General features: G+C 40.9%; 5 protein-coding genes across 8 annotated transcripts; 3 read left to right on the top strand and 2 right to left on the bottom strand.

Annotated features, from left to right (window-relative positions):
* Positions 1-390: 390 nt before the first annotated feature.
* On the bottom strand, positions 391-699 carry RB195_019600 (uncharacterized protein; the record flags this gene model as incomplete). Its single annotated transcript, XM_064187526.1, has 1 exon — positions 391-699. The coding sequence occupies one exon, from the start codon at positions 697-699 to the stop codon at positions 391-393; it is 309 nt and encodes a 102-aa protein (XP_064043407.1).
* A 3,639-nt stretch (positions 700-4,338) lies between these two features.
* RB195_019599 (uncharacterized protein) lies at positions 4,339-21,621 on the top strand (the record flags this gene model as incomplete). Of its 3 annotated transcripts, XM_064187525.1 has the most annotated exons (26): positions 7,034-7,122; positions 7,591-7,685; positions 7,747-7,898; positions 10,335-10,405; positions 10,464-10,638; positions 10,690-10,758; positions 10,810-10,882; positions 12,956-13,073; positions 13,286-13,367; positions 13,575-13,669; positions 13,733-13,854; positions 14,114-14,246; positions 15,599-15,690; positions 17,369-17,433; positions 17,772-17,867; positions 18,794-18,923; positions 18,993-19,171; positions 19,282-19,371; positions 20,361-20,450; positions 20,537-20,655; positions 20,721-20,778; positions 20,839-20,994; positions 21,048-21,173; positions 21,240-21,368; positions 21,464-21,538; positions 21,595-21,621. In XM_064187525.1, 26 exons carry the CDS (start codon positions 7,034-7,036, stop codon positions 21,619-21,621), a joined length of 2,706 nt encoding a protein of 901 aa, XP_064043404.1. The 3 variants fall into 3 exon arrangements, with proteins under 3 accessions (XP_064043406.1, XP_064043404.1, XP_064043405.1); XM_064187524.1 differs by lacking the exons at positions 7,034-7,122; positions 15,599-15,690; positions 17,369-17,433; ... (10 more) ...; positions 21,464-21,538; positions 21,595-21,621 and adding exons at positions 4,339-4,455; positions 4,699-4,833; positions 5,348-5,511 and having other exon boundaries at positions 14,114-14,250; XM_064187523.1 differs by lacking the exons at positions 7,034-7,122; positions 7,591-7,685; positions 7,747-7,898; ... (9 more) ...; positions 15,599-15,690; positions 17,369-17,433.
* Positions 21,622-22,860: 1,239 nt separating this feature from the next.
* On the top strand, positions 22,861-23,396 carry RB195_019598 (uncharacterized protein; the record flags this gene model as incomplete). The annotated part of the gene is made up of 2 exons (XM_064187522.1): positions 22,861-23,064; positions 23,346-23,396. The coding sequence occupies 2 exons, from the start codon at positions 22,861-22,863 to the stop codon at positions 23,394-23,396; spliced, it is 255 nt and encodes an 84-aa protein (XP_064043403.1).
* Positions 23,397-23,753: 357 nt separating this feature from the next.
* On the bottom strand, positions 23,754-26,216 carry RB195_019597 (uncharacterized protein; the record flags this gene model as incomplete). Of its 2 annotated transcripts, XM_064187520.1 has the most annotated exons (4): positions 23,754-24,101; positions 24,284-24,358; positions 25,599-25,679; positions 26,157-26,216. In XM_064187520.1, the coding sequence occupies 4 exons, from the start codon at positions 26,214-26,216 to the stop codon at positions 23,754-23,756; spliced, it is 564 nt and encodes a 187-aa protein (XP_064043401.1). The 2 variants fall into 2 exon arrangements, with proteins under 2 accessions (XP_064043401.1, XP_064043402.1); XM_064187521.1 differs by lacking the exon at positions 24,284-24,358.
* Positions 26,217-26,434: 218 nt separating this feature from the next.
* RB195_019596 (uncharacterized protein) lies at positions 26,435-26,987 on the top strand (the record flags this gene model as incomplete). Its single annotated transcript, XM_064187519.1, has 3 exons — positions 26,435-26,494; positions 26,553-26,741; positions 26,802-26,987. 3 exons carry the CDS (start codon positions 26,435-26,437, stop codon positions 26,985-26,987), a joined length of 435 nt encoding a protein of 144 aa, XP_064043400.1.
* Positions 26,988-27,455: the final 468 nt, after the last annotated feature.

Raw genomic sequence — 27,455 nt, 5'->3', positions numbered from 1 at the left:
CATCTTATCCGCTCCCCTAGGATTTCTGCCGAAGCACTTTGCGTGGAGGAACATGAAACCTATCGTGACTGCTAGACATCAAGAAATCAACATAAACAAAATTAGGGGGCATGTTAAGGTTCAAGCGTAAAAACAATGTTTTTCTCCCATAGCCGTTAAAGAAGAAAGGAAATTATGAAAAATTCTTATAACAGCAAAAAGTTATCTCTGTAATTTGTGTCCATACTGTAGTGTTCGTTCTCTACATTCTCCTTTACCTTCGTAACATTTCTTTATCCTTCTTTTAAATAATGTACAAACTAATAAATTTATTCATAGAAATTCTGTCTTATTTAGAGGAATGTGGCGGAGTTTACTGAGGCAAAAGAAGGTGACGGAGCAGTTTTTACGTCACTCAGAATTCAGCAGATCGCTAGGACTTCCGATGACGGTAGCTTTAGGTGAGCAATTTGGTTCGAGTCTAAGTTTGGTGAGCGTTGAGCCGCTATTCAGCCGAGTTTTTGCAGTATGCGCCTGCTCGATTCCACTGCTCATCTTCGTGTTGATGCCGTTTTCGTTGACCACCTTGGCGGGGCCATCAACACTTCTGGCTATGTTGATCACTTTTCTCGTGGTCTTGATGTCATGTGGGTTCTTGGCATTGATGTCGAAGCTAACTCCAAAACATGGAACATGGAACTCCGAAACTCTAGGTTCCATCTTCGTGGATGTCGAAAAATTTCAAATGAGCAAAAACAGTAGATTTAAAATCTTAAAAACATTCAAGCACTTGGATTGAGTGATCACATACAAAACGAAAACGATAGAAACGCATCGCCTTCTCTTTGAAAATATTCAGAGTAGTACTAAGAAAAGTTATTTTTGGTACATCCTAGTGTACCTATAATTTCGGATCACCTGCATCCTCAACTCAAGCATCCTTAGATTTTCTCGGAAAATCGCAAATACCAAGAGATAACTGCTTATGTGAATCTAAGACTGCAGCAAGAGCACACGAATAAAGTTCATAGCAGAGTACAAAACTGGCAAAGTACCAGTTTCTCTCCTCCTTTTAAAGAAATACTTAATTAGAACCTAGTGTTTTGCAGTACAATCAAATTATCAAGTAATTTTTGAACGTTCAGTTTTTTCGGACTGTTGAATGGAGCTCTGAGAAACATATGCCGGCTATCATATTTCTGTTTAGAAATATTCTGACGTACATAAAAATTCAAGGTACATTAGCTTACACGACATTTTGCAGAAATAATACGCCCAGTGCTCATTTTTAATTAGTCGTATTGCTACAAAAAAATCAAAGTAATTCAGAAATTACTGCAACAAAGGATTGTTCCGGTAAGAATTGTTTAAGTTTGAGAAGAATTGAATTGTAAGGTCTGAGACAGTTGTAGGAGTAGTGAAACAATGGTGTTATGCAGAGCCATATCCGACGTTAATTACAAGAAAGAAGAAAATAGCAAGGTGAAACTATTATAAAGTTTGGATCAAGTTTGGACCAAGTTTGGACTGCATAGGCTTGACCCCAAAGTGGTCAGCTCGGCTTGAATTTGCTTGCTAGCTAGATAAAAAGCACCTTCTTCTGACGACACAGAAAAAGTCTGGATGTATCCTTGTATAGGAAGTAACCATGTATAGACCTTATGTATTAAAATGAAGGTCGTATTCCGTTTTTTCCCCACCTGTAAATCTCATTCGTTCGTCATTCACGTGATTCGCCCAATATTTTTTTTATTTCAATTTGAATTTATGGCTAAATAAAGTGCTAAGAATTCCTACGTTCTAATCGAAAATTATTTTGGAAGAATTCTTACTGATGTGGTACATGGGATACATTACAAGAAGTCAAAAGTTTGAAAAGAATGGGAAAAAACGAAAAAGAAAAGGATTTTCAGAAGAAGGAAAGATGCAGAAAAGAGTTTTCCAAAAACTTTAAGTACAGAAGTAGTCCAAAGAAACCTCTCTTCGAATTGTCAAATTAATTTTCAGGTTTTTGTTGTTGTTGTTGTTGTTTAGAAGAGACAATCAGTATCAATTACTTGTTTGCTTGATCTGTTTGTAAGTTCTAATACTTGTTGCTCAATTTATTTACTGACTCATCTTATCCCAGTTAACAAACAAACAAACAAACGGGAAAGAGGTGTTAAACACAAAGTATTGAAGAAAAAATGAGCGTCGTTAATTGCACCGCGCGTCTCCTGATACAGTTATAATCCCTAAAATAAATTATTTTCTTTTTTTTTTTTTTTTTTTTCAAGACGCCCCGCCCACGCCACCCTCCCCACCCACTTCGCCGCGTCTGTCACTCTTACGACGATTTTTTCCACCGCGCTTACAGCTCTTATGATGCGCTTTTAAAGTAAACGGAAGGAAAGTACCTGGTATTACATCTTGTTTGAAGGTTACATAAAGTGTGCTTGTAAATTAATATAAAGAAAGGAGGAATGAAATAGGTTTGTATAAGTGATATGCCATTTACAAATGAAATTTAGAATAAAAATCCTTTTGGGGTTTAAAAATTTTTAAAAAAAAAAAAAAAGAAAAAATGTCTTATCGATTCAGCGAACTACCTTTTCGTTCTCTACTGATTTCAAAACCAGCAAACTCGGATGACAATGGTTTTGCCGTTGATCACCAACCTAACATCAAAAAACACCCAATAGTATGACGTCTCCGAAATTAGGAAGACCGCATAGGGCGTGTTGATAGATCCTTCTACCAACGGATCTGAATTTTGTTTACTTTTTTACTTATTACGCTCGATGGCGTGCGAAACGGATATGGCAAGGATGAATACAAATAAAAGCAGAAAATGCGGAGTAAAAAAGCACTAAAAAAACCGAATGAGCAGGGATTAGTCCCGTGTACTCCCGTGTTTCGGATTATTAAGTGATCAAATCCTTCCCAAACTCGGGAAGTTAGCTGTTAAGACCTCAGGAATAAAAATTAATGGTTATCGGCTGATAGTATGTTTGCTGCAATAATACGCATTTGAATTTTTCGATTTCTTCTTGCAAAACTCTTACTAACTCAAAAACACTGAGTAATGCTGAGTAATGCAGGTCCCATTTTGCCCAAGTTTTATAAGGTAATCTACAAAAATCTAAGGTGGACCTTATATAAGTAATATAGTAGCACGTTTTATCGAATAAAATTAAAAGAATGTTGCTAGAAGAAGTTAAGAAATGAGTTAGGCATCGTTTCCGATGGAAATGTATTCACAGTACGTTAAGAAATTCTGAAATGTTTTTTTTTGGCTTAGTAGCGAAGTTTGCTTTATTTCTTTTCCATTTTATCTTATTTCATTGGAAGAAACAATATTTTCGAACACCGATTTTTTGTTGACAGTGTAGGATTTCCAAAAGAAGACAAAGGAAACCGGAAAGGTGTAGATTTCTTTGTACACAGTTGAACCAGCGGATGTATGTAGTCATCATTTTGGCTTCAATTATTCTTAGAGTATCGCTTTATCGATCATGCCTTTGAACAAAAAAAAAGAATATTTGAAGGTGTTGCGTAAAGGACTCTCCTTATTTCATTGAAGCACTGACACCACTTATTCTCAGCAAGAGCTTGAATTGAAATTCCTTCTTCCATCGTGATAGAATTTGAAGTTATTTGAAAAGAACATTAACTTTCTATCTCCTTTACATCATTTGCGTTTCAAAACATCTATTTAACAAATATATTTGTGTTTCGCTTATCATTTGAAGCCTCACTTTAGCGTTTCTTTGCTGCTGTCTTAAGACCTCAAAATCGAGAATGTGTCCGTTCATCAGAGTATACACCTTTTCCGATTTTTTTTCGTAATTCCTGACTCGCTCGCTCTGGATTACACTGGTCACTGAAACTCTGGTAACCGTTGTCCTACGATAGTGTTCTGGACTTGGGGAAAATATTTCGTATGGACGCTTCTCAACTTCTACAGAAGGAGAAGAATCTCCCACCCCGTGTGCAGCAAACAAATCCGGCTTTACTCTACAGGAAAAAAAAAATTGACGAAATTCTGATGGTTTCTGTTCCTTTCTGTTCTTGTTTGTGGCATGGTGTTATAAAATAAATAAATAAATAGTTTACAGCTCTTCACCTGGCAGAGTTGTCTTGTGCGCTGCCGAAAAATTGCGTTCTGTACCAGTTCACTTATGTCACACTTGGAGAGTTACCTGCCTTCATTGTCGCTTGGACAGCAGTCCTTGATTCAGTGTGCATCTCTACCATACTTTGTAGAGCGTGGAGTGACCATGTGGTATGCAAATGATTTTTTATTTTCAAATTTCCTTCACTTCCTGGTAAAACATAATTCTATAGAATTTGCTGTTCCGTCGATATCTCCATTCTTACATGACCCTCCGGTTGCTTCATCGTGATTCTGGATTATGGATTATCAGCGAGGAGTATGACTTCACAGCGTTGTGCGCTGCACTTTTTTCCGTAATTATTCTCTGCTGCAATTTGCGGGTAAGTACATACTTGACGTCAAGCGTGTTCACCCGGATGAGCGCTACGCGTTCGCACGCTTTTCCGCATCTTGGCAATCCCCACTTTTTTCCTCTGCCCTAGCCGTATCGAAGAACAAAGACGTTTTGCACCAACCTGATTAGAATAATTCGGCGACGACTAGAAGTAGTATAGATCTACGCGTCTTTTTGTGCAAATCGATTGACCCTTCACGGAATCGAATCTAATATCAGTGTTTTGCAGGTGGTCGGCACCGTTTCACTGTGTTTAGTTGTGGTCGCAGTTCTAATGACTGCCAGCTGCACAATGGTTGGTTTTTTCCATGCAGACCCACAGAACTGGATCGACGCGAATTTTTTCCGATTCGGCTTTGATGGCGTAAGTTAACTTGTGCATCGTTATTCTGGCAGTTAGAGAAAAAATCAAACATTTTTTCTTGAACGTCATATAAACCACTAAATAATAATGTTGGGACTCGAGAATAAGTATTTAGGATTACTGTAAGAAAAATACAGGAAGCACTGCATGATTTTGGCTTTTTTGTTTATCGAATTATTTATTAAATTTTCTAAAAGAATGTGATCCAATTCATGCAGGGCAAGGTATTTTTAATTTAACAAAGTTAGGCAAAATAAATCACTAAGAATCTTATCTTAGAATGCTTCCATGCTTGCCGAAATCGCCACCAATGCATTGAACTCTGAGCAGTTTGCGCAATAATCAACTAACCTTAAGACTGTGTTAGAAAAGAGGATGCCAGCAATTGTTTCTAATTATTTTCGGCCGACAAATCACTCAAATCCGAGAAAGAAGTTCATATCTACTGCACAAATACTGTTACTGTACATACTATCGCAACTTACAGTGAGCTCCACAAGATCATCTTGTTCAGATTTTAAAAGCTGTGAGCGCACTGTGCTGCGCGTTCGCTGGAGTCGATGCAACCTCGTATCTTTTCGAGGAAACTAAGAATCCACGAAAGAAGGTGCCCGTTCTTCTGCCAATGATGGTCACCTTCCTCTCCTTGTTCTTTTTTGTTGTTGTAATGATTTTCAGGTAAGTGCAGTACAGAAATGTCACTGTTTTTTTTAGAACTGTTGAGATAAAGCAACATAACTGCATAGATAGCGTAATCATAATGAATTTTACCACTTCTAATCACTTTGCTTCGTTTTTCGAAGAGCCATCAAGCACTTTGAGGAGTCACATAACATCTATCACACGTTTTTTTGAACTCTGCTGTACAGTAGGTAACAAAATGCGCAACCGGAGTGATCCGCGTCCGCTCCGACGGCAGACAGTAGTGTTAGGGGCTTATCAGCACGGGAAACCTGCATCATCGACTAACCTGTCGTCAGAGACAGATCATCAACTCAACCCGCGAATCGTTAGCGTCCCGTTAGCGCGGTTGAACTCGGCTCAATAGAGACTGTACACGCTTTTGTTCTCGAAAAGCAGCCCCAGGATGAATGCGTATAGCAATCCCAACCAGCATTCGCTGCGTATTCATCTAAAAAAATAATTCAAGAAGCAGATGAAGACAATGACGTAAGCCGTGAGAAGCAAATAGCATTCTTTCCAGTCTTTCAATGGACGTCTCTAAACTTCCTCAAAACGTGCTCGTTCCGGAAATGTTTTCTGTTCTGAATGTACCGGCAGCCAAGTTGGTTCTTTCTTCTTCCCAGATTAATTTCAATAGCAACAGAGTGCTTTATTTTTTCTTTTTTTTTTGTTTTTTTTTGTTTGATAGTGCGTACATATTTCTCTTTTTCTATCGCTACTGCATGAGAAAAAAGCAATTCTAATGATATTAACGATGAAAGAGTAATTCCCCACGGTAAGGATTTTCTCAGTGGAATCATTGATTTAATCTAACATTCGGTAACAACCTCAATCAGAGATGTATCTGCGAGGTGGAACAGCTTCTACTGGTTACTTATTTTATACTAGTTGACTACTAGTGGATTACGGAACTTGGATAACGACAGAGTCCTCCCCTTCTATCGCGTAATAGGTGGCTTAGTAGGAGAAAGGGTGCAACAGAAACTGGTACTCAGTTTCTTCAATATAACTAGGCAGAAAGCGGCGTAGTAGCGCAGACGGTAGGAGGTTCCGTTGTGGGTGCACAATCAACAGGAGGTTCGAATCTGCCCTAGAGCCAACCAAGCCTTTCATCCTTTTGGGGTCGATAAATTCGTACCAGATTTGTTTGAGGGGAAAAATGCTGGCCTGATACGCAGTCTCCTTCCGCAAGTCATTGTAAGGCTGCACGCGCGTTTATAAACCCCAAACGAAGCCTGAGTTGAAGTCGAACGCGTAGACGCATCCCCTTAGGGATTGGTCAGTGCCGTCCACGTTGTCCTACCTGACGGAAATGGACGTAATCACATTCGTAGTCATGAACACCATTATCTATGCGCGGTGAGATTCAAATATCGTGAGAGGGTAATATTGTGAGAGGGTCCCTTCAACTAAATGACGTCCCAAACTTCTCGCTTGTTCCATACATCCATGATTTACGTACATACAACAAATTGTTGCTTAGCTAATAGCAAATCTTTGCTATAGAACTTCTTGCATGAAACTAGAAACAGTGGACAGAGCACGCTTGCAGCAGGGACAAGAAGACCTGAAGCCTGCTGCAGCTGCGCAGGGGCTGCTCTCGATGTGAGACCCTCACGCAGCTTTGCAGTTCGTAGTTTTGGACTGAAAGAGGGTCCCATAGCGACCTCGACCGAACTCCAATTGGGTCAGGTCATTTTGATATATTTATATCTAACAAACACTCTTGCCAGAGACTTAATGAGAGCACCACTCGTTCCTACAAGGTACGTGGATCTTTTTTGATAGCGACCTCCCAAATGACTTTTCTATTTTATTGGTATATACGGGTCACAATTTGTTCAGAGTTCACTACGAAGCCGGCTTCCAACGCATGCGGTTTGTTGCAAAATGAGTGCACGGCTTTTTTTAGACAGCTTTTCTTTTTTGTTCTCTTCTTGCCCGTTGTTTTCGCTTGCTTCTGGCCATTTTTCGACAATTTCCCTTCAATCACAAAAAAGCGTTCTGTGCAGACCGCTAGATCGCTTCCATTGAAAGAAGACCCTTCTTCTGAAACACAATGAATACTTTTAGATACATGCTAACAGTGTCAGCCGTCTGTGGATTGTCCGGTGCGGCGCTTTCCTCATTTCTTCCTGGTTCGCGGATAATTAACGCTTTAAGCTCAGGTAAACACACGAATGAACGATATTTCGTTACTGTCCTCTTGAAAACTCTGAGAATTTCCAGATCGCCTCCTGCCGTTACCTGCTGACATGACGCGTCGTCCTGTGATGTCGGTCTTTATATTCTCCATTCTTGTCTCATTCGGCCTCCTCATAGACCGTAACGTGCTGCTGATGCTTGTGTTTTTTACAACTCCTCTCAAGATGATCATTGCTGTAAGTTGACAGATTCAGAATTGAAATCCCCTGTCCAGCTGTTCAGTTTGCAGCGGCATATATATATATATATATTATATATATATATATATATATATATATATATATATATATATATTATATATATATATATATATATATATACCAGTCTGGATGTCCGGCTAAAGTCGGACTTCAGACTTTTGGTGGTTTTAGCTTCGCTCCCCTTCACTGATCAATGAAAGTTAATGGGTGTGGTGTTTTATGTAAAATTACATTTGTGTTTTTTTTAACAACGCTTTCCTTCTCTTCTTTATATTATAAATTAAGGCGAAAGGTTACGGAGTTTTCCTTCCAAACGCGTCAATTCTACATTTGGAGAATATTCGATCATCAGCTACAAACACTCCTTCGATGCCAGAATAATAGATAATAGAATAGATACAATTTGAAAGCATTACTCGAAGTATGGGTGTTCCTCCTGTTTTCCCCCAATATTTATCACAGAATGATGTTTTAACATAAAATAACGTGAAAGACATCATCCTACTGATAAAGATAACGTTCCACGTCAAATCACATAAACATTTTGCTACTATTTAAGCAGCCAGTTTCTGAGAACGGTATGCTACAAATTTGAGGCGAACGAAGAAGGAAATAGGCACGCGGAGGAGTCATAAATGTGAAAAGCAAAGCGCCTAGTGGTCACGGCTATGAAACGGCTGCAACTATTTATCTTTTGCGTCATGAACACTAAGTTATTGCGCACAAATGACCGGGTCCACCGACGCCGGCGCACCAATCTGACGCCGTTGGGCCCGTCGCCCCCCCCCCTTCATAGGTATCTGGCGCCGGCGCACCAATCCGACGCCGGTGGACCCGTCACACCCCCTTCTATAGGTAACTGGCGCCGATGGACCCGTCGCACCCCCTCTTTTTGAATTTCGTGACTCACACACACACACACACACACACACACACACAGACACACGTGACAGAATAAGCCCGTTATTATTCTGTCACGTGTGTCTGTCTGTGTGTGTGACGTGGGGTCTTTTTCTTCTTCTATATATATATATATATATATATATATATATATATATATATATATATATGGGATATCAAGGATTAGGAAGGAAAATTGCTTAATTTATATAAAAAGGGTTAAAAAAAACTAATATTATATATATATATCATGATCATGATATATATATATATATTTTTTGACCAAGAAGGCATCGTATGACTAGAAAAAGCTCTTTCTCATTACTTAAGCTCACCATCTAACCACTCCCAAACTGAGGTTTTATTCTTATCTGAAGAACCTCTGCGGATCCATCACTAGAAACTTTTTCAATAGATTTTTTCTTTCCAGCTTCCAATTTTGCTTTCCAGCCAAGCACCTCTGAGTTAACAAAAAATCTTTGTTAGGTGTTGTCATCAACAGAACTGATGTCTGCCCGAAGTCCCTCATCCAAAATGCGTGTCCAGGTGGCGAAAACACAGAGCGAACCGACAGGCTCTAAGCTGAATATGGACGCACATCGAGACCAGCTAAATAACTGTAGAAGAAACCTTCACGCCATGCTCTAGTGCAATACATCAGGCCGTTTTGATGGAATTGTACGTCAATATGTGTGCGTTGTGAACGCCATCACACGGAGAACAACTATCAAACATTTGCAGAGTCTGGCCGACATCGAGGATACTAGTTCTCATAGAAAGGGATTTTGTCATGATCGTTATGGGACTGGGCTGCAGTAGCCCAGTTGGTAAGAAGTTCTGCTGTGCAGCATGATCCATCAGAGGTTCCATACCGCCGTAGGGACAACCGAGCCTTTCATCCCTGCGGGGTTGATAACTTGGTAAAAGGCTTGTCTGGGAGGACAACACTGGCTTGATACATCCGCTAGCCCCCACCGTTCAATGTATAGGTTAGATACGCATCCGTGAACCTTAAAGGATTCTGAGCTGAACTGAACGCGTTGGTGCATCCCAGGCGGATTGATTAACGCTGTTAATGATTTTATCTTCTTTGTCGTTACTGATAAGTTCATATACCACTGACGAATGATCACTATATATCATTATTCGCCAAAGTCGCTGATTTCGTCCAACTGAAGCCAAAACGACTCGAATGTGAAGGGCACCACCGACAAACCGACAACTTATCAGTGTGGCGGAGCTATGTACGCTCGACCTACATTCGGGTTTGTCAGAAAAGCAAAAACCACTGCTGACTTCGCCGCGGATGCTTTGTGAAATTGTAGAGAATCTTTCATCCGAAATTCAAAAAACCATAGCCATTGACAAGGCAAGATCGTCCACTAATAAAGGGATGAGGATCGTAAACGGTATTCGTAGTTGGGTTTTAGAAAAAAATTGTTTTCCAACAGTCACTTACCTGAAGTGAGACCAGTAAGGAAAATGTACCTGATATACAGCCTAGCCATTTAGGTTTGTCTGGTTGTGCTCCAACACTATCGCCCTGATCCAGTTGGAATCCCACAAGAGACATGTCAATATAAGTATGAGAGGTCACGGTCATTACTGTAACTGGCCTTAGAAATTGCTGATGTTCTCCAGGTCCATACGCAAAAAACGACAACAAGTTAGTTTGACTGAAGAAGACGGTAGCATCGTGACCAGCACGTTGACGCATGACGGCGACGACAGCGACTGTTCCGTTGACACTTCCGTTCTCTTGCAGATGGCAGTCGCAAAAAAAGAAACTTTACGTCTTCAAGGACGACTAGAAAAGGTTGCCTTTTCCCAGTTTAGGTCGTTCTATTCATAGTCAGAGTGTTTTCAGAAACAGGATAATTACCTCTCAGAAAAAGTGCCCGTACTAGCAAAATCCGTCTCACACTACAATTCAATGGTAAATGATTTCTCCTACTAGAAATTACGCAGCTGTGAGATTTGCTTCCAGGCACCAGTAGCGGAATGTCCAGAGGTGCACAATTGCATTGCAGACCCATGTTCTATACGGGAGGACTCAGACGGTGAGTTGGTGTAACTGAAATAACAATTTGCCGAACTATTAAGAACTTCTAACTCTGACTTAAATAAATAAAGAAATCAGAAATTGCATGGAAAGATTGTCAAAAAAATTGCTTGTTTACTTTCTAGTTACTGTATTTGTTTACATCTGTCCTTACCCTATTTCTCGCACATTCTTAGGACAATTAGCACGGAATATTCCTTTGCAAAAACGATTCGACTCATGGCGCGCCTCTGCGTTCGTAGTGAGGCTATCGCTAGCTCCAACCAGACTGCGAAGTCCCACCGCGATGTTCCGAGCGCAACCGTCTATTCATCTGCATCACAATAGTGATCGTTTTGACCCGACCACAGTATCGTGTATTTTATTAGAAAAAGAAATCTGCTTACTTATTCAAAACATTTGGTAGAACAGCAACTAAACGTTGACAGAAAGATATGTCAATTGACAAAAAAAAAACTGAAGAAGAAACTGGAAAGAAAGTTCAAGTCATCTCACAAAATTGGAGATATTAGGATCTTACCTGGAATGAACAGGGCATTTCTCGACTATGCTTTTGAATCGCGCCCAGTTCTTTTGGAGCCGTTGTTCCCCTTCCTTTTTTCTTCTTATCCTTAGCCTTCTAAATAGTATTTCTCAATGTTTTCTTTTTATTTATAAGTCCTGGAGTTCGTTGTACTCATTCGTTTTCTTTTTCGTGCTTATTGCTTCCGTCCACTTTTCCGTTCCCTTGTTAATGTTGCACTGCCTTCACGCTTTCACTGGGCTAAAGCTCTATCTCGAGTACATCTTTCTGCCGCTCCAATCTTCCTCGCATTTTACATGCAAAAGCATGACGACAGCACAGCGAAAGAGCACACTACGAGTTAAGGCATCAGCCACTTATAAAAAAGAAATGGTTGTCTACGCGTGAGTAGGTGGTTTACAAAGATGTGCTCAGTCCTATCTCAGACCTTCCTCAAAAACCAATGACGGGAAACTTGTGATCCAGCGTGGACCTCCCTTTAACCCAATATATATTTTGTTTAACACATGCAGCGTAGTAAGCAACACGATTACACAATCGTTCTTCGTCAACGCCAACCCGATGTCTTATTTGGTTCGGAATAAACTCTTAGCTCTACGATTTCCTATTCTGAGATTATTACCAATTTAACGTAATTTGCGTCTCGCTCAGACAAATCATTTCAAAAGGGCGGAGAAGTCTGCTGTTTAGTTGGTGGCAAATTCCATGCGGTTCTCATTCCAGTCCAGCACGAATGGAGGCTAAAATGTTCTACCTTAAACTCTTCTCTCCTTTTCCGTTCCTTAAGGGCATCACCCCACGAATCTGAGGTGGTACGGATTTCAGGTGGAGTATTCGTATACAGGATTGTAGACTATGGAAAAAGGGGTGATTCCGTCCATTTCTTCCTAATTGCCGTAAAAAAACGGCTCGGAAGATGCGGCGCGTACACAAGGCTGGCGCGCTCCGATCGAACTACTTGTGGAAAATAGCGCGCCGGAACGCCCGAAGCCGTATCGTCCGGGCCGTTTTTTACGGCAATTAAGAAGAAATGGACGGAATCACCCTTCTCTCAATAATCTACGATCCCGTATACGAATACTCCACCGGAAATCCGTACCACTCCAGATTCGTGGGGTGATGCCTTTAAACCCTTCTCTCCTTTTCCGCTCCTTAGGTTCACATTACTCTCTCATGTTATTAGCCATATTTCGTCCCCCAGATTCTGCTGGTTTGACGAAGAAACATTGTTCGATACTATTTTTGAACTCTGCCTTTCTTTACCTAAAATCATAATTTTGGACAACTCTGATGTTGACGTGAAACCAACTCCACTACTGAACATCTCAAACTTACTGGAAAGCGTTTTGTCCAAGACATCGAAGTTTGAAATCTGCCTCTGCCAGATTTCAGTCGTGCAAACTATTCCAAGTTACGGAAACATCTCGCTTGTGTAGACTGACAAAAAGTCTTCGACAAGTTTGATATACAAAAGATTCCAATCAAAACATAAAATACGCAATAATTGGAAGTATAAAAGCATGAGCTCACTAAGTCCAGTGAATTCAGATGATGGTCCACATCAAATTCACCTCTACAGTCGGGAAGTACCGGAACTACCTTTTGTTGAGAGTTTTCGTGGAGTCGATCGACCATCAACTCCTGTGGACGCCAATGAACAATACAGGTATCCATACTATAGTGTTAATGAGTGCTTGTTCCATGAAGAGCTTTGTCCGAAATATTAGAAATCTTGGGATGTAATAACTGAGCAAATCCAGCATTGATTGATTGCTTGCTTGGATTGCTTTTGAATCCTCTACAGATTGGTGTCATCTACAATTCCTGGTCTACCTGGTTCATAAATCGAATCTGTTCTAATTAATTGATTGATTTCAGGAAATCCAAGTGGGTTCTGACCCTCTTCATCACATCATCAGTACTTTTCACCCAGCTGGCGGTTGTCTCTGGCTTTGACACTGTGAGTATGAACAATCAAATGCGCTGGTACACAACGCTGGCCCTTGGCCTATTTCTGCAGTGCTGATAGGCTAATCCGAACACAAACGCTCGCCCGGCGCGACGCGCCGCGTCTGCAGGTTGAACGCATTTGGCGGCGACTGCGTACTAGCCTGCTCGGATCACTGCCTCATTTTACCTCTATCATCTGTAAAGTGTTAATTCCTAGGTCTCCTCATCGATACTACTTTCACTGTTCCTTGCTGTTGTGTTCCTATCCATCATGTTAGCATCGAAGCTTTCTACCAACCATCACTTACAGAGGTTTGTTCCTCTCTCCTTTTTCGAGATGTTGTGATTTAGAAAAAAGTGAAACTGTACTTGCAGGAGACAAGCGAGAGTCCTCTTCTTCCCGTACATGTCCTACTTCACGCTCTTTCTCCTCATTTTTGTTCTTTCGACGACTAAAACGTTTACGTTTCTCTTATTCAACAGCTGGATACTTACAGGTACGGAAATTCTGTAATTACGGGCATTTAAAAACTGGTTCTACAGTCGGTCGAAAATCACGTGGTCCCAACGCTGCGTTCCATCAACCGTTCGCTCTCAAAAGTCTACGGAATTTTATTTCGGAATGCTCATTTTTCCCTGCGAGAGCAAAGCTGTAAGTGGGTGTCCCACAACGAAGGCATCGCCGACGTTTGACAACGGAACGCAGCGCGAAGGTCTGGTGAGGTTAACCCTGCGATCCCAATGTGCAGGTTTCAGGTGTACTGCTATATTTCATCTACGGCCACTGGAATAGCACTCAGAAACATCGAATTCACGATGGTTTTCATGAAGACGATGATGCTGAGATGTACCGTGCAATTATTGGCAACGACTACGCGATACAGTCCGAGTGACCGTTACTTGATAGTGATCCTTAACCAAATCTTTCCATTGTGCTGGTATGTGAGCGGTTTCAGGAAATCACAGTGTCGTCTTAGGAATCCTTTGGTCGTTTTTACGCTAGCTAACGGTAATTTGAATCCAGGGAAGCTTGCGAGATTTCTAAGATAAGATGAAATCCCTACTCCACACAACTCTTATCACGTGGTATCTCGTGTAGTAGAGAAAACTGCCTACTCGAAATAATTGAGTTGTACCATAATGGTAACTGTAATATTGCGTGTTCATCACATTTTGAATGCATGACATATGTATGTGTGTTTTCCATAAATAAATTATTTTTATTGGTCTACGTAGTTTTGGCTACATCGTGCCAGTTTCATTTTGCGACCATGTATTGCCAGAAAAACTGCAGCTAATAGTTAAGAACGCACCTTAAACTAAATAGAAGACTTGGCTTCGACAGAAGCTATGTACGCTATGAGCGCAGCAGTTTTTCTGAACTGTTCAGAATTTTATTCTCAGCTCTCTCTTCTTTCAATATATTCAAATGATGCAATTTACTTTCAAAACGAAATGGATTGAGTAAATTTGACTTTCAAACGAGGACTTCATTCGAAAAAGAGCCCGTGACACCTCAGCAAATTATGCCATCCGGAAAAAGCAGCTGTGCAGAGTCTAGGAAGAACCAATAAATGAAAAGCTTCAACGTCAACGAGATTTTAACAGAAAAATCACTATTCTATAACAACAATAATTAAAAAGAATTTATGTTTTCTGCAAATCACATTTGATTTGCGATAATAATCCTCGGTTCATGCTGAACGATTTTCCCTTTCTCCGCTCAACCTCAATCTCAACCCCGATATTAACTTTTGAATAACATTGATACAAAGTTACCTCTGGAAAAAGAAAAACAGCAGTTCAAATTAGTGATTGCTTCCTCCAGTGGAGCAAAAAGCACAAAAAGTTCCGTAAAAACACTCATGTATACTTTGGAAGGTTATTCGGCGCCATTTTCATCCCTTATTCTCCACAATAACATAAGAGTAACCTTTATTAACGGTTTTTCCCACAATTCATTCTATTTTCATCATTCATTCAAAACATTGCAAAGGAAATCCTAACAACGATGTAATCGATAGCACAAAAGGTTCCTTCATCTTTTAAAAGGTCGGTCCTTGTCGTGATAGAAGCGATACAAAATTTAAAAAAAATAATAATAGTACTCGTAGCTATCGTCACGTAAAAACTGGTAGAGTGCTCCTTCAGTTGTGGACTCGGTACTTACCTAAAAAAGTTCGATGAAAATATTTTCGAAGAAATCGATGGATTTCTAAACAATCTTTGAATTTCTTTCAGATCCCTCAAACGCGACGCTGTCCATATTCGCCTGAAATATCTCGATTATTCATCATTGAACGATGATCTCGAGAAGAAAACTTCAAGATTCTGTATGTGCACGATCCAGCAGTGCTCTTTGGATTTTCTGAAATTGCGATAGGAATACCGTAGGACTGTCAGCTAGTCTGATAGATAAGAATTGGGGATCAAACCCTATTGTTTATGCCAGAAAACTGCGTTGGATTTTGGAACAACTAAGTCACGAAGACATGGGGAAGTCCACCCAACACCTAGCAGCTGACCTTGACCTTTAATTTGTGACAACAAGTTGGTACGAAGAGAAGTGAAAGACATCCCGGTGACATAAAAGTGCGAGTCTTTCACTACTTCATTGATTTTTCACCGCGTGAGTGATCCACGCGTCACATCCTGCGCGGTGACTTGTGAGTCAGGCGAGAAAATTTGCAGCAGTAGACGGTTTGAATAGCAGATATTTCCATGGTACCTTACAAAAACTTATGTTCAACCGGTTTTATAGATTTCGTATTCGCAAATCGAGTAGTGTTCGGTCCTAGGAATAGAAAGCAGAATGAAAGGAGTTAGGACTAAATAAAAACAGAAAGAACAACGAGCTCCTGCGCCCTTTTTCGTTTTATGTGGGAATAATAACGTCGTGGTTGCTGTAATTCGCACAGAATGGAACTGTTTGTATAGTAGATTAATTTAAATTTAATTTAATTAAAAGGCATGATATTTTGCTCACATTCATGTGGCAGAACGTTTTTGTTTTGTTATCGAGCTTGCAAACGCCATTTAGAACAGATGAAATCGATAGATATGTAGGATCATGGCGAGATATTTTGAAGAGGAGAAAGAAATAGAAAACACAAGAAATATCACAGACACATTTAACTGATCAAATCGTATTTATTAATCTGACTTCCTCTCAATGTTTGTCAACCATTCCTAGATACATTTCCACCTAATTTAATAATGTATCCAACAAATGAATGCAATAAGCGATCTGCCAGTGGTGCTTTCTTCACGAGTTCTTCTTCAGTTCTTCTCTATACCTTCTTTTGTATCTTATCTGAATTTTTTATTCTCTTATTAGAGTTATTAATACTTGGTTCTTATTAGAAATTTGGAATTTCTTATTAGAAATTTTCCTTCAAAATGCTCTTGAAACGTGTTCATATGTTTATGTATGAAGGTGGAAATAAATAATTTGCAAATGAATATTGTAGGCGTAAATAATTCAAACGAAAATTAGGTTAACTGAATAAGAATAGGATTGGATATTAGAAAAGTTGGGGAAAATTAGGAAATGACAGACTTTTCTCAGGAAACTACGATCTTCCTAGATCAAAGTCGTCGAAGATCACGTGCCAGCCTTCGTTCGTCGTACTTTCTCCACTGCTCACTTTGCACTTGCGGTGGCACTTCCACATTTCTCCCTTTTTACGACCGTCGAATTTGTGCTCTCCTCCGTTGAAAACATACCTTTTCTGCAACGTATAACAAGATTTGACTGTACCCAAAAAAACCTTAGTTTTATAATGCTAAAATTTTTACTTTCAAGAAACATCACGGAATATGTTTCAGAGAAACGTTCATACCAACACCTCATGCATTCGCATGCGTACTTCCTCCAATTGTTTCTTTTTTTGAATGGTTCTTTGATTTTTTTTTTCGACGCCTCTGTCCGATTTATTGTCAGTTCATTGAGACGTTAGATTGGAGAGAAACGGTGAATACCACTTCAGAGAACGATATCGATCGATTTAGTTAACTTCTTCGATTTTCTACCCGCATTTCAGGACCTTCTGGACTTTATCAGAATAGAATTTTATGTGAATTGAATTGTGAAGTGCTTTAATTACTACAAAGATCGGGAATTAATGCGATTTTTCTTTGTAAAATTGAAACGAAATGATTTTTACACACTTCCATTCTCAGCTAATGATGTAATCATCTTTTGCACAGATGACATTCTTTCTTATAGGCAAATTTCCAATTCTGGAGTTGTGTGGTGAAGACGGTTTTATTGATGAAAAAATTGAAATTAAAAAATGACAATCAATATTATGTTCCGAAATTCCTCATACTGAACTATTCAAAGAAGGAAAATTATTTGTTAGAAAAACCTGTCAGGCATAGAATCCTACCCGAATACTGGCCTACTGTTCAGATGGGATCGCTGACGTCATTCGTATCGAATCCGAAGAATCTCACGCAGATAGCGGAAGGAAAGACAAAAGTGATCTTTGATGTCAACGGCCACGAGGTAATCTTCTTCTCGTATTTTTCCAGAAATGTCTCATATATGCTAACTAGTTTCCGACTTTTTACGTATGCAAAGATTATATTTATTCTTCGGTCAGAAAAATCCCATTCATGGTGGAATGTGAGGTAAGAGGTTACGCTCAATATTAAAAAAAAACTAATGGCTTTTTTTACGTGACCGTATGATTTCCCCCTGGATGGTTCCAAATAGGAGACGGTTTTTATCATTGTAGCTGACAGCGTAGGCTGCATCCCCAATACATGCCATGACAAAGGGGCTGCTTGTGCTCCCTTCCTGAGATTGCATCAGGGTCTTCAAGGCACTTTTCGGATTTCCCAGCAATCACCTAACTGTTCAAGAAATAAGCTAAACGCGAGTGTGCAGAGATTAAACATAGATTCAGCGCTGGCCTCTGATCACTCAGCTCGACTTTTGGAATGTTGTGCTCTTTTCGCTGCAACCAGAATAACAATTACGCGCTCATCATTTCTACGACACACAACTTGACGAGGAAATCGAATCATCTACTGGGAAATTTCTTTAACTGTCAAAATGGCAATTATCCGTAGGGAGCTGTGTTCTCTCCGAAATCACTTACCAAGACACAAATGGTGCAAAATCGCGTGTATGTGATTAGGTACGTAGCGGAGCGGTTTTCAAGCGTTCTTGGATGCGATTTCCAGATCAAACGGCACAGCTAAGCTGTTTAGGTCACTTTACGCGTAGAGTAGATCCGTCAAAGCACAATGGATCGTAGAATGCGCCCTGCAGCTTTCTTTCACTGTATTCCACTTGAGTTGATGTGGGTAGTCGTGATGGATATAAACAAATTACGCGACTTGCAGCGGAGCCTGCATTATCATATTGAGAGCTACGCGTAGAGAGACTCCTAGGGAAAAGACAGAAAATCCCTTTTTCTATTAAAGGGCTTTGTTCTCATACGATCGAAAGATCAACTGACCGCTTTCAATGCCGCTCGCAAAAATCTGTTGGAGGGCAAGGCTCGGATCGCCAACAAGACAACGACGAGCGTATTCAAGTATCTGCAGGACATAGGTAGTCACCGCTTTCACTCACTTTTCTGCTTCTGCTGCTGCACTGCTTTGCCCAGCGATACTCTTTTAGGACTTGAAACACATTTTGTGGAAGAAGCAAGTGAGACGGATTTCATCGCGAAGAAATGCCAAATGATTCCTATCGAATGGGTAGCCAGAAGAGTTGCCACAGGATCGTTCCTGAAAAGAAATCCGGGTGTCCCACAAGGATATCGTTTCCATGAACCGAAGATCGAGACTTTTTTCAAGGTCTTTCTCACCTTTCTTACTACACTATTTTTGTTCCACTGAGCATTCTTTTTTCTAAATTACCATAGTTTTTGGAAATATTTGTTGTCGTTATAACAAACAACTTCTAGGATGATGCCAACGACGATCCACAATACTCTGATGAGCAAATAGAATGCGCCAACTTTGAATTCAACGGAGTGAAAATAGGGAAACCAGAGGTAATTTTACTCAAAAGCACTTCCAAGTAGTGAGAAAATGAATTTAAAAAAAAATCATGCTACATATCCATCGGAGAAGTGGTGTCTAGAACAGCGTTCAGTAGTTTTCCCCTATTTTCTGCAGGAGCAGCGTTTTCTCGTTGAACGTTGCCCTGTTCCCGTAAAAGTTATTCCCAAAACCTACTTTTTAATAAAGGACATGGAGACAAAGAAATCCAAAAATCAAAAACCTTTATCCCCGCCTCCCTTCGAGGCACAAGGCGCTGAAAGTTCGTGTAAATCTTATACAGGTTTTCATTGAACACGTACCACAGAACTGACGATGTTCGGATTTCTAAGTGATTAGGTAAGGATAGGAGTGTAGTTCACGAGAACGAGCATGGTCACGCTCCATCCACACTACATCACTAGTCATCCAGAAAAGGCGTGTGAAATAATTTGGTTGCACCGGTATCCACAACGATGCAGCTTACTACGCGTAGTAGAACGGTGGGGATACGAAACGCAGGTTGGAGAGTGTCTGCTGCTTTTTTAGTTGCATTAGTTAGATTACGGATGGTTACGGAATTGCCCGCATTCTATCGCGTAACCAGGTGCATTGTAAGGTGGACAGGCTCAATCAAGACTGTCTCTCACGCTTTTTTTCTGTACTGCGTTGCGGAATTAAGCCTTCACAGTCGTGAACTGCACCCGATGATGCGAGATGCTGTCTTCGACCCAACTGAGGAACCAAAGGTCCTGCACAGATGTCGTTAATGAACATTGCCTCAATTTAGTTTGGTCTGAAAATATGCACTGCTTGGACGACTCCAAACGTCCTCAATTTCTGGTTAGAAACATAAACGCAAACCGTATTCAATCTAATGCACACAGTTGCGTTTCTCATTGGATCAATGCATCACATATTAGGCTGATTTTCGTTTCACGCTTAGGATCCGTTGTCTTTCCCTTGATTTTATATGTTTTGTGGATTTTTGTTGTTTTTTTAGATCGTTTTGATGAAGAAAATGACGTCTGTAATATTCCGTGCACTTGAAAAAGCTTGGAACAAAGCTAACTGCGCCCTAATCGACATGAAGGTTAGCATTTTTGACCCAATTCCTCTTCCAGTAAGCAAGTTGTGGGGGATGTCATTCATATCTGTTCAAATATTCTTCGTGTAAAGGTAGAATACGGTGTTACTACCGATGGAAGGATCGTATTGGCTGACGTAATCGACAATGACTCGTGGAGAGTTTGGCCACACGGTGACAAACGTCTACAGTTGGACAAACAGTTCTACAGGTAATCTTGACTCACTATTTAGATTCGCAGAGGCAGTTTCCACTTATTTTCATCGGAACTTTTAGAGAAATGAAAGAAGTGACATCAGAAGCACTGCAACAACTTATATCCAACTATGAAAAGGTTGGTGAGATGGAAACCTCCTCGCGCTGTACGCGATAATCATTCAACATCGTCGTTAAGGTAATGGAACTGACGGCTGGCTTCTCCTCGACGTCCCAGTGTCGGGCTGTGATTATTATGGGTTCGCCGGCCGATTTGTCGCATTGCGAAAAGATCGCCGCAAGCTGCAAATCGCTGGGAATCACTCCAATCCTGCGCGTCAGCTCTGCGCACAAGGTGTCGCCCGTGCGAAACCACGTGAGCTTTCGTAAATTTTTCATGATTTTCAGACCACTCGTGAAACATTGGAAATTCTGGCTGAGTATGAGGACACGGATATACCTACAGTGGTCGTAGCAGTAGCCGGACGCTCGAATGGATTGGGGCCAGTGCTGGCGGGGAACACTTGCTTGCCAGTCAGTTTGCTCCTCCTTGCAATCGCATAGCAAATAAAAGTAAAGCGAAGCGGGAGCTCATTTGAGGTGATCAACTGCCCTCCAGTGACGGAAAACAATGTTTTGACGGATCTGTGGTCATCGCTGAGGATGCCATCAGGCATCGGCTGCAGCACTGTGATGGGAGCAGAAGAAGCAGCGCTCGCTGCCGCAAAGGTGCGACTGTGTAATGTCTGGGCTGCTATAATTCATGCAGCGACCTCGAAAATTCCACAGAGTCCATAAATTTGTCCAAACATGCAGTGATTTAGATTCTGGCATCACATGATTACATGATTTTCGGCAAAATTCTATGCCTGAGACTGAATAACTCGTACAAACTTCTGGTAATGTTTTCGATGTAGAAATCCGCTTAACAGCAACTGATAAAAATCTTTTGCAGGAATCAGAAAGGACCCTGCAGAAATGACGAATGAATATGGGTTGATAGAGCATGTCATAAGAAATTTCCAGACTTCTACTTAGAAGATTCAATAAATTTATTAGTTTTTCGACTTTTTTTTTGTTGTTGTAGAGTGCGTGCAACACGTGGAATGACGTCAGAACGCCGTTGAGGTTGAGTTTGAAGCGCCTTTTTTCTTCAAGACTCAGTCGCACGGGGATCTACAGTGGGTAGTCAGTGAACATAGTGGAAAGGGCGCAGTGATCGCGAATTTTTGACCGGACTGTTGTTCTTCTAAGCCTAAAAACGCTTCCGATTCTTGGCAAATATGCCGATTAGGTAGCGAAATTAAATCTGACTTTATTTTGGCTAAGCCCATTCTACGGGAAGACTTCAATACCGCATGCAGTAGCGTCCGTTTGAGCATAGCTCGCTGCTTTGCCACCAAACAATACTTAAGGTGGGAGATGGATGCCCTAAACCACCACGTTGTCTTGGAAATCAAAAACCTTAGGTTCTCAAGCCCTATGTCACTGTGTAATATGAGCCATTCGGTAGTATTCAGTAACCGAGAAGATTTCAGAGCAGAATGGTGGTATTGCGCGAAACTTATCAGCAATAGCATGACCGAATGGAGATGATTTTTGGTGACGAGCTGTCCTCTGTAACAGTGGATAGAAAACTGAGTAGAATAAAGGATAAGGTTTCTGGTGTTAATCAGTCCGCTTGGGAGGCGCCCCACTTTCACTTCAATTCAGAATCGTTTGAGGTTTACGAACGTGTAACTGGCCTATAAAATGGCTTGCGGGGCTAGCCGATGGGTCAAGTCAGTGTTTTTATCCTCCCAGACAAGTCTGGTGCCAATTTATCGACCCCGGAGGGATGAAAGGCTTGGTGAGCACTAGGGCGGATTCGAACCTCCGATCGATCGTGCAGGAAGCGGAATCTCTAACCGCTACACTACACCCATCCCAAAAATGCGTAGATACTATGAAAATAAACTTACATGACCACCACCCTCTTGACACATTGGTTATGATGATTCCACTCCGAATGGGCGTAGGACATTGTAGCAAGGAAGACTGGAGTTCTCATTTCATCTGTAGAACATTTTTTTCTGCTGCTAGGGAGAAAGCAGCGTGGAACCTTTAAGAATCCCTTGGATGATGTTAACTGTTGCCAACAACAGCATTTAGAACAGCCTAGCTCACCGACTTACTCTTCCACTCTCGATGTCATCGTTTCCACTACACAGCTACTGAAACTATGGTATTGAATCCCTCTCATGGACAGGAATCAGCCCGAATGAAGACACGCATTACCTTTGTTACCCACTCGACATATTTACCGCAAATCCAAAATACTTCTAGACTCAGAAGAAGCACACTCCGGCCAGAAATTACTAGCTGCGCAAGCCGTTACATCTGGTGCAGAGATCCAAGCGATGCAGCAATTGTGAAAGGTTCAGACGTGAGGCTTCACCGGCTCTTTGTATCACTATCGGACTTCAAACTCAACCGAGAGGTTTAGGTGCTCTTGATTTATTTCGCACGGATAACATTCGTCGAATAGAACGGACCAGTGCTGACAATTCCTAGAACATTGTTGCCAATGCTCTGATCATTTGATCTTTCTATTTTTCGATCTTTGATCGTTTAATCTTCTGATCTCGTTTTTCTTCTTTGCGACGCGAAAAAGTAGTTGTACTATGCTATGTATCTCGCAATGCAGTTCTCAAAGACATTTTTCAGGAGAAAAATCAATGCAAAGAATTACGCAGAGCAAATCCAAGCAACTTTTGAGTAAAGAAAATCTTTAATACAGTGTAAGATGTACGTGTAGATGTTATATTATGTAGTTCTGGTTAGGATTTAGTTCGAAAGCCAACGGAAAACAAGCTGGAAACGACGTACAACTGGTAGTATTAGTGTTACCCATCATTCGTCGTGAGATACATTTATGACACCCCTATGGGTGTTTTCAAATAAATAAATAAATAGTTAAATAAATAAATATGTATGAAAGGACTATTACATGCATATATACAGCATCTGAGCAAGTGATAACGCGACGTTAAACACCAGCTTAATCCATAAAACATAAACTACAAGAGAAGAAAGCTCCTTTTGAGATCAGTATGGAAGCGTTCTTCCTCGATTTCATGTAAAACGTGACTCCGAATCCTCAGAGCTTTGACGGGATCCATCGTACCGGTCCTGCATACTCCAGACTGTAGGCGTGGCCAGCGTAGTACGTTGAATCAATCGTGACATAAACTCGGAGTCATCTTCGACTGCCTTCTTCTCAATCACTGAATTTGAGTCGAGTTCCCTAACGGGCTCGCGATCTACATGCAGATCTCCGCTTACGCGAGTCTTCCACGAGGTCACTCGTCGAATGACTTTGCTGCCGTACGTCTTCGACATCTTCAACCCTTTCACGGATTCATCCCGAGGCGATCTGTGGACCATCTGACCAAAGTGGAGGAGTCGATTGGGATGATGCAGCTGAAAAAATGAGTCCGCTTTCGCTATTCCATATTGCTATTCTTAACTGACCTTTTAAATATGATTTAAAAAAGAAAAACTGTGTATCATGGAGCAGTAACGTGGACTACGGTAGACGCGTCACGCCCACTCGCTCGAACAAATTCAGCGCGGACTATAAACTATTAGTCGGTATCTCTCACCTGTCGTGGCCTCGATCGCGGTATGTTGTTTCTTTTCTCGGAATTTACTAGGAATTCAGCACTGTCGATGTTGTTCTAAAATTTACAAAACTTTTGGGGACAAAAAGAAAATAAATAAAATAAAGGGAAAATAAAATATCATTTACTTTGGCATAAAAAAAAGAAATCTGCTTCAGCGATGCAGGCACTCAACATTTTGTAGTTTTGGAAAATTTGTTTCATTCACATATCTAAGATATCTGTTCAGCAGGTAGTGAATAGTTCAACGTTTTCATGAAGTCACGGGTTTTTTCCTCACAACAGTTCTGTAGTTTTCACTCTAATTCTATTTTTTGAAAAAAGTAAACCGTTTGAAGAAACTCTAGACTAACTTTTGGTTTAATTCTAATTAATAATAATAATAATTCAAAGGCTGATGTAGTGTGGCGGTTAGAGGTTCCGTTTCCTGCACGATCGATCGGAGGTTCGAATTTGCCCTAGCGCTCACCAAACCTTTCATCCCTCTGGGGTCGATAAATTGGTACCAACCTGGTCTGACAGGATAAAAGCACTGACTTGACACATCGGCTAGCCACCGCAAGTCATTGTATAGGCCAGATACACGTTCGTAAACCTCAAGCGATTCTGAATTGAAGTGAACTTGGGGGCGCATGCCAAGCGGATTGATTAACCCCAGACACTTTATCCTTTATCCGCTTTTAGTAGTAATTGAATTGTTATGCGTCTTTCAGGTGGACATCTCCTAACGCTGATCGCTGTCGAGGTGTTGGTTGACTAATAGTAAGGCGCACAATTTCAAGTACTTTCCAAGTTGAGACTATCTTTGTCAAAAGAAAGTTACAATTTCAAGTACAACATCCCAGAGCGACCCGTAGAGAGTAAGAAATAAGGTGTCTGGCGTTAATCAATTCGCTTGAGATGCGCCAACACGTTCACTCCAATTCAGAATTGTTTGAAGTCTAAAAGCGCTAAAGCACAGAGACCTGCGAGGGAGAGAGGAAGATCAATGGAAATAGTTTATCTATTTCAAGAATGGAAAATGATACATCTACCATCATCGTCGTCAGAAATCTCGAAAATCTACTTTCTGCCAAAAAAGTGACCACATAGAATCATTATCTGGACACAAGGACGAGGATAGGTAGGAAATGTTGAATCTTTTATTGCCTTTGAAAAATAGCAAACTGTACCTGACAAACTCGATCTCCTGTTTTTTTTTTGGAGGGAGAAGGGAAAGAAAAAAGACCTTTCTTAGTTAACTTTTGCAGTCCCAACAAAACAAATGCAAATACTTTACAGAAGTAAAGAAACTAACGTAGTCGAATCGACTGTGGTAGAAATCGCGCTGTAGTGACCACTCCGAGACTGAGAGAGTGCCAGTATCGACCCAAACACCCTGAAAAAAAAATGGGTATCTTTCTTAGGTGAAGTCCCGTAGTTTTTTAAGGATGCTTTTTTATGTATGTCCAAAATATGCAAGGATACAGCAAAATTTTCATGTTTTGGAAGGTTCATCCACAAATATCTGAGGACCGGCGATTTCGTGCATTTGATAGATTGTTGCGCGTCAAAATTAATGTAGGTAAAAACATAAAACTGTAATTTTGCATGTTCGCATCTAGGGAAACATATTCTTCTGACCATTAGGATTGTTTTGTCGTCTAAAGTATTCGAAACGTTTCCTTCAAAAGCATTCAGAAAGTGTTAACTGCCAAAAGTGGGCTGCCTCGACAATTCCTGAACGCATCACTTATTCCAATTTTTTATCTAATTAATTTTATTCTTGGATATGTTTCGTTGTCATTTTTCCTAAATAGTACGTGGTTCAATTTTTTTCAACACATACAGCCTTTAAGCCAAAATCAAAACTAACTTGCTCGATATTGACGAGACCTTCGATTACAATTATAGGCAGGAGGATTAGCGAATTCATGCAACCTTATGAGGTGAATGAGGTGTCGATTGGCAATTGACAGCTCCAGCTCGCTCGATTGCCATGGAGGTTTTTCGACGAACTCAAATGTGTAGATATATCTGCAACTACACGATAATCCATACCGAGTTCCACGATCCGAATGAGTTTTCTCGTTTGGCGGCGCTTCTTTCGCCGCCTATAAAAGAGTTTTTCGGTGGTCGTAATGGCACAAGATCATGAAGATCATTTTCATTGCTTGTGTTGGCCTTTTGGTCATTGCTGTTAACGCCCATCAGGTAAGACAAGAGTTTAGCTGGGGATTTCTGTTCATGGATTCATGAGGCTCTTTTTAAGGCTAAAAACGACGAAGAAAGCGAGATCGCAGCGGTTGAGGAAAGCAACGATGCCGTGGCACTAGGACTAGAGAAGACGGAACTCGCCGAATCTGAAACACAGCTTGAGTTACCAGCGACCAGAGTGAAGAGAGGAGCCAGAAGAGGCGCCCGAGTTCGAAGAATAAGAAAGTCCTTGGCCAGAAGAAGGGTATGGTTTCACGTGGTACTGATTTCATTACAGGCAATATTGTACATCACCTATTTCCAGCTCCAACGTCGCCGTGCCCACGCCCGACGACATGCGAAAAATATTCGCCGCGCCGCCGCAAAGCGAGCCCGTCATCATCGCCGCGCCGCCAGAGTCCGTCGCGTTCGCCGACGAAACCGCGCTCGTCGTGCACGCGTCGCCGCTCGTCGCGCCGCTGCTCGTCGTGCCGCCTCTCCTTCTCAATAAGCGACAATTCAGTCCAGCTAATTTATCCTACTAAATCTTCGCCCTTAGTAAATATTTCCTCAGTGCCTTGTGTTACTCATGGCAAAGACAATTCATACGAAGAGAGAAGTCAGAAAGTTAGCTCCGAGCTAATGACGTTAATGACGTTAGCGGCAGCTGCACCTGACAGTGCAGCAAGTTCAATTCCATGAAAAATAGACCAACGACGGATGGCACACGTTTACAGTTCATATCATATGGTTCCTTTCTGCCAAGTAATTTCAAACAGAAAAGGATGCCATAGATCCATCAACAAAATAGAAAGCAACACCACAAGTCATTCCTTTGCATTTTAGGTCCTTGGGATAACAATCTGAAGAGGCAAGCCAAAATTTCCCAAAAGGTGTTGGAATAAGGAGACTCTACATCGCATAAAATAATGCATTATTTCAAAGGTGTCAACGCCTTCGTTCGTGTACTTTCGCAAAT

This window comes from Necator americanus, chromosome II (assembly GCF_031761385.1).
Source record: "Necator americanus strain Aroian chromosome II, whole genome shotgun sequence".
In the NCBI taxonomy this organism is placed as follows: Eukaryota; Metazoa; Nematoda; class Chromadorea; order Rhabditida; family Ancylostomatidae; genus Necator; species Necator americanus.
Note: the sequence above shows the minus strand (reverse complement) of the source record. Positions and strands in the feature narration are given on the sequence as shown.